Source organism: Triticum urartu, chromosome 1 (assembly GCF_003073215.2).
Source record: "Triticum urartu cultivar G1812 chromosome 1, Tu2.1, whole genome shotgun sequence".
Lineage (NCBI taxonomy): Eukaryota > Viridiplantae > Streptophyta > Magnoliopsida > Poales > Poaceae > Triticum > Triticum urartu.
The window spans coordinates 575,478,490-575,485,036 of NC_053022.1; the positions used below are offsets into that span (position 1 = coordinate 575,478,490).

At 41.6% G+C, this 6,547-nt stretch overlaps 1 protein-coding gene across 1 annotated transcript; it reads right to left on the reverse strand.

The window, feature by feature from the left end:
- Positions 1–382: 382 nt before the first annotated feature.
- LOC125540433 (anthranilate O-methyltransferase 3-like) lies at positions 383–5,023 on the reverse strand. Its single transcript, XM_048704051.1, has 5 exons — positions 4,949–5,023; positions 4,333–4,746; positions 2,026–2,225; positions 1,273–1,307; positions 383–920 (listed from the first exon to the last, which is right to left on the reverse strand). The coding sequence occupies exons 1-5, from the start codon at positions 5,021–5,023 to the stop codon at positions 529–531; spliced, it is 1,116 nt and encodes a 371-aa protein (XP_048560008.1). The 3' UTR covers positions 383–528.
- Between the last annotated feature and the right edge of the window lie 1,524 nt (positions 5,024–6,547).

The window sequence follows — 6,547 nt, forward strand, 5'->3', positions numbered from 1 at the left end:
TGGAGGAGGGATCACGATGGCGCACACGTGCTGTCTCGTTGGGGCCCTCTTTCGAGCTTTGTGCATGGGATTTCTTATGTGTGCAGCTCAGCGTTTGTGATAGTTTTAGTCCGGTTCTTCATAATTAACTAGGCAATCTGGTTTTCGCTTGGTTTTCTCTAATTAACTCAGCAACCATTTTGAAAAAAGAAAAACAATCTCTTCGGTAGGGGTTGCCAAATGAGGATCCTCAAATCTTGGCCTTTGCACAAACAGAATATGCATAAAATTAGACAAATGTCTTTTCCATGTAGCCAACTAAGCCATACATTCTTATTCTTATACAATATCATCCAAACATTTTTTTTACATATTAAATGGCAGGGTTTCTAGCGTACTTGCTTGCCATAAAATTCATGGAATTGACAAGGAAACATCCTTTTCCATACGTACAAAATATTAACAAAACATCTTTTACATATAATATGTGATGGACCGGAAATACTGAACTCCCCGCATTTATTCAAATTGACACTTGAGAAGTATTTCTTAGTGCTTGGCCTTCAAATAGATGATAATTATAGGATACTTGGCCTTCGCTTTCTTGATGTGCTTTGAAATCATGCTGGCATAAACCATAAACAGATCATCAAGAATGGCCTCTCCGAAGTGTTTCTTAATCAGCGGTTCCGCCACCGCCCTTATGCACCTGGCAACATTCAACCCACTACTGCTGCAGCCCAACACGACATCATCGTTTGTGTCGTCTTCTTGTGGATCCCAGCTTGATTCAAACACACTCATGTGTTCCACATTGAAGAGATTGTTCTCCTCAACCACAGCCTTCACTTCGTCCATAGATGGCGCATAAAATGGAAGATTGAAAGAGACCAGCTTCTCCTTCTCCACAAGGCCCTGCCACACGTTGCAGAAAAATAGTACTTTTTTTCAAAGTTTGTATGAATTCATATGCATGTTTTAAGATGCTAAATATAAATAGTTTTCCTCACAAGATATCTCGTAGATGGATACCCGTAGTCACAATAACTTTAGACCATGCAGACTTGGACACACTTCTATTTCTCCTCAGCGATGTGTGCTATGCGTGGCTCCAACAATTCATTTGGGCACCACCCTTTACATTGTTTCCAACCGTATAGGTTCCAGCGCTCCATGGAAGGACCCTCTGCCGCCTTTATCCATTAGCTGTCATGCCTAAATATAATGTTATTGAGATTGGCCGCTGCCACTGCTAGCTAGGCATTAGAGTATCACGTCCTCTGCCTCCACCACGTGTCCAAGTTTCACAGACGTCACCAATTCGTGCTCTTAACCCGCATGTGGCCTTCAGCTACCATACCATCGTTATAGCTACCATGCCTATTGTTATCATTGGGCCAGAGACTGTAGAAGGTGGCATATATAATTTTATTTTCTTCCAGTTATTGTAAACTCTAGAAGTTCACATGAAATTTTTGAAATTTTATTAGATAATGATGTTTTAATATTTGGATAGTTCGACCCAAAATCTTTGAAAACCATTTGATATTTTACTATTCTGAAAGTTTATGAGAAATTTCTAGAGTAGTTTCTTGTAATTTATGAAAGTTGTGTCTCGTAGAGGCTCATAAGAAATCTTGGAAATTTGCCGCACTATTTTGGAAGTTTAGAATTTGTTGAAAGCTCTAATTTCTGAAAGTCGAGCTTATGATTTCAAGCTACCTATGATGGAATCATAAAAATTTAAAGAATATTCGTCGAGACAATCCTTCTTTTCTCTTTTCCCGGTTCAATTTGTCTTTACGTTGAGTTGAAAAGGGATGCGGCCGTTCTGGTCTCTCACTTGGTCGAACAACTCATGTCTCATTAGCAACGCTGATGGAAAATGATCATTGGGGAAGATTTGGGCGGGTGACAGCCTATTAGCTGCTTCCAAGTCCTTCATTCATAAGATAGCACTAGGAGATATATATACGAATTAGCATTCAGTCAGCACATTATAGAGCATACCTTCAGCACATGCTGCTTGCTTCACCATGTAACAACATGTCTTTGCTCTTTCTGCCTAGAAATGTTAGAACCATATGCCCACCACGTACAAGTTCATTGAATCGCAGCGTCAGGAACAAAGACAGGTCCTTTTGGTACTCTTCTTGGTATAGTTTTATCACAGCTGGAGGAGTACTCTTGCCAATGTAGATGCTCTCTTCATTCAGGTAAGCACCTCTTGAAAGCTCATCCCGTACCTTTGGAAGCCATAAAGGAATTGATATAGTTATGTGATTAGTTGGACAAAATCAATATACTGGTATGTACAAATTTATTTTTCTTTAAAATTTCCAAAACCCCATGAATATATATTGCATCTATTCACAATGTTATTCAAAAATATGTTAATAAGCGACATGAAGAAATACAAATTTGGACAAATAGTAAGTCAATCTTTGATCGACACATTTGTTTTCTTGTGTGCAAGCTACAGCAGAAAAGACATACAGTAATATGTTAAACTTTATACACACGTGCTATATATATGTCCATATGTATACGTAAAATTGATTTTTGTAGGATTTGAAATACCTTTTTCTCCCCCGATGTAACAAAACCACGGTTACTGAACTGATATGAACCGTAATGAATGGTAGCGACCAGTGACAACTTTTGCACCAGGATAATTAGTCATTGGCTAATGCACTTGATCCCTAAGTGGTTGTTTGGATTAGGAGAATTAAACCTGGGTTATCCAAAACAGGTTTTACGAGAATTTTTAGGAAAACGAGTTTTGATTAGTTATTCTGTTAAGATGAGTTTACACAATTCTTTGTTTGGGTTAATCTCGACGCCGATCCTTCTCTTCCTCCTCAAACTCGCATGCAACTTGTTCGACGGATTTTCTTTCCATTACTAACGTGGAAAAGCGGGATAGAGTCCCATGGGCTTATACCTGACTACCGATGGGCTTATGCCTGACTACCGGCTACTGTTGAACTGCGTCGTCGCCGGCTGCCTGATCGTATATACCAATCAGCGTGTATCATGTACGGCGTTGATGTCGAACAGGCCAGAACGACATGGCGACTGACGAGCTCGACCCGCTGAAGCCAGCATCGGGAACGGCCTTGCGTCGCCGCCGGCCCGCCGCCCTCAAGCGCTTCACCTGTTGTTGTCGGTCATGGCATAGAACGGACACTCCACAAAGCATCGCCGACGATGGCGTCGTGTCATCGTCGTCGACATGCCCTGCCATGGCGTAAGACAAGTGTTGCTTGCCTCGATGATGTTCACTTCGCAAGCCACGGTATAGCTCCTGTGCATTGAGGTTTCATGGAAGTCAACCTCCATCTGGTCACGATGCACTAAACGGGTTTTTAGAAAAACGGCTAATAGTCGTTTTTCCATAACTCACTTTTTCAGTTTTAAGAAAACCAGGATTTACTTATCCAAGGATTTGTTACGTCAAACAAACATGGTTTTAGGTGGTTACACCCATAAACGTGATTAGCGGAAACAGGTTTGGCAAAAACTCTGTATCCAAACAACCCCTAAAAGTGGCTTCTTTCTTTCAAGTTCAACAACCAATATTCCTTAGTATTTATCTTCTCTCAAAGTTTGGATTATCGTTTGAATTAAATTTCACCAGGGAATTGTAGCTGGATGAGTTGGATTTTGGCTAGCTCTTGGCATTTAATCCACCCACACTTCAGTTTGTACATCGCATGCACTTCATTATTCTCTTAAGATCATCTTACATAGCAAGTAGCAAAACATGGGATACCCTCTTTTTGTAAGGACAATGGATAGCCATCTATAACGTCATGGTCAGCATATTTCTCGAAACTAATTCTGGTACTCCCTCCTTTTCTAAAAAAAAAATATAGCGCGCCCGCGTTTTCCGAGGTTCAACTTTGATCATAAATTTAACCAATAAGACCGACTGTGGCGGGAGCAAAAATTATATAATTGAAAACTTCTGTTGAATACGAATTCATTGATATAATTTTTGCTCCTTCCGCAATCGGTCTCGTTGGTTAAATTTATGGTCAAAGTTGAAGCGTGGAAACCGAGAACACACTATATTTTGGAACGGAGGGAGTAGCAAGTATAGAGAGAAAAAATAAGGGATAACATGTAATTACATTCTAGAGTTTACATTCCTCTCGTTTCTCTAGTCGCAGTTGTCTTCTTGCACCTTGTGGCAAGGCAGGATTGTTTGGAAAAGTATATTAATTTTTTTCTCTTGCTAAGAAATGAGTGAGTAAATCATGTGAGTTTGTTGAAGAGATTCTCAAGCAGTTTTAACACGGGTTTCACTTGAGCTCAAACAATGCCTCGAACTGGTTTGTACGCACGCACCTTGGACGTCCACATGAGGGAGTAGGAGGAATGGAAGAGGTGGACACTCCGGCATGGGAACAGCCTGGTGTAGAAAGAACCCGGCATCCCGGCCACGTAGTATTGCGGCCTCCTATCGGCGGTGAGCTCCTGCAGCCGATCCAGCGACCTGAAGACGAGGTTGAAGTCGTTCCCCGGCAGGTCGTTGAGGAAGAACTGCAACTCCATGGCTGCGGCAGGAGGGCGCTGCTCCTGCTCTTCTTCCCGGTTGTGGTCGGAGATTGTACCGATGACCTCCCACACAAGCAGCAGCGTGTTCGGCCCTGACGAGCAGCCTAGGTCGGCGACGACCATGGTGCTCTTGTCCGGCAGTGACCTGTACAGCTCCACCACGGCGCCCTGGAGCACCGGCCTGGTCTCAAGCATGGCCTTCTCCTGCTCGGGCGGGAGTAACAAATTAATTAATCGATCGAGCACCCTCTGGACGCAAAAGGCAATAAATGCATGCACTTTTTTCCCCAACCAGGCTCACAACAAATTCCATTAATTTCTTAACGGAAATATTCAGTACAGGTAGTTCAACCTAGAACAAAGCAGCTGAAGGAGAACAAGCATGCATGCATGGGACGGTAGTTACTTGGAGTCTGGAGTTGGTGGCGTAGCTGTTCTCTCCGTCGCCGTTGGCCATGTGAAGCCATTGCTCTACCTCCATGGCTAGCTATCACTTGCGAGTTGTGACTTCTTGTGAGGATGATTTAAGTACTCACGCAGACGGGAGGAGTCGTCCCCTTTTATAGGTATATCTAGCTAGGATCACTAGCAATAGATGAAGACGAGGACAAAAGTTTTGGACTTTTGCTTTTCTGAAAGCAATCTGCTGCATACAAATTCTTGGCTGACCACTGCATGGATGTCACGGCGAGTACCTCAGCACATAAACGTACGGCTCCCTCCCTCAAATCAGGTCACGTGCACTCAATCGGATTGATTCTTCATAGCAAAATACTCTTCACGCGAGGAAATTGCACAAACCACCTACTTTTGGTGCTAGTGTTGCACATAACACCTATTTTATAGGTTTGTTGCACCAAACACCATATATTGGGGTAATTCACAGCTAGGTCTAATCCACCATTTGGATGTATCGACATGATTTCTGATAATTGGGTCCAGTTTGTAAGTACACTGGTGTCAGAAAAATGGCGGCGAGGATAAGAAAGCAACAGAGTGTATTCCTACTTCACTTCAAGTCCAGCCTCGACAAGAATGAATACGGTATATTAGTACGTGATGCCTATACTGCAACTTGGGATGTATTTGGATAATAAAACCCCATGGCGGTAATATTTTGGTGTGTGAGACTTGATGATGTCTGTAATGGCCATATGGCGACTACTTGGATGCTAAAGCCCAATGGCAACAATATCATCCATGTTTTGGTGCTACTGATCTTATTTTATGAATATTGTGGCTATTTATGAATCTTTTCAGATTTGTCTAGCAATCTTATGTTTTGTCATTCAAAAGTTTGTGGTGTGGTACTAGTTAGATGTAACTAGTGATGAATCTAGAAAGTTTCAGCTGATTTGGATCACATTATAATGAGATATTGGTAGTTTATATTGGCTCGTATATTTCTTTACTCAAAATTTAAAATTTTCAAAAGAAACGCGAAACAATTTCAGTAAATCACACCTGTATCCAATACTATTCTGAAAAAAACACAGCTCATTTGGACCAATAGTTTGTGAGATATTTGCAACGTTAGTTGGCTCGTTCAATATTTTTCTCAAATTAATATTTTTTTAAATGCAAAAATAACTCCCAATAAATCATACAAGCACTCACTAATATTTTAGGGAAAATTCAGCTCAATTCGAGCAAAGGATTGTGAGATATTGATAGTTCTAGTTGGCTATTGATGTGACTGGTTTTTTGCCACCGGTGCACTTACACACTAGACCCACTTGTTAGCAATCATGTTAACACACACAAATCATGGATTAAATCGTGTATTTTTCAGAGTGTGCAAGTAGATATACCCATGGGTACTTCACGTGTGCAACCGGAGCCCTACAACGTCCCATTGGACAGCCCAGTCACTGTTCAGAAAGAAGAAAGAAGTTTAAAAACCATCCAACTGTAATCTTCATTTTGTCCAGACATGTTCGAGCAGTCCACAAATCCCCATATCCAAGCCATATACATGGAGGATATGTAGGGATCTCCGGGCATG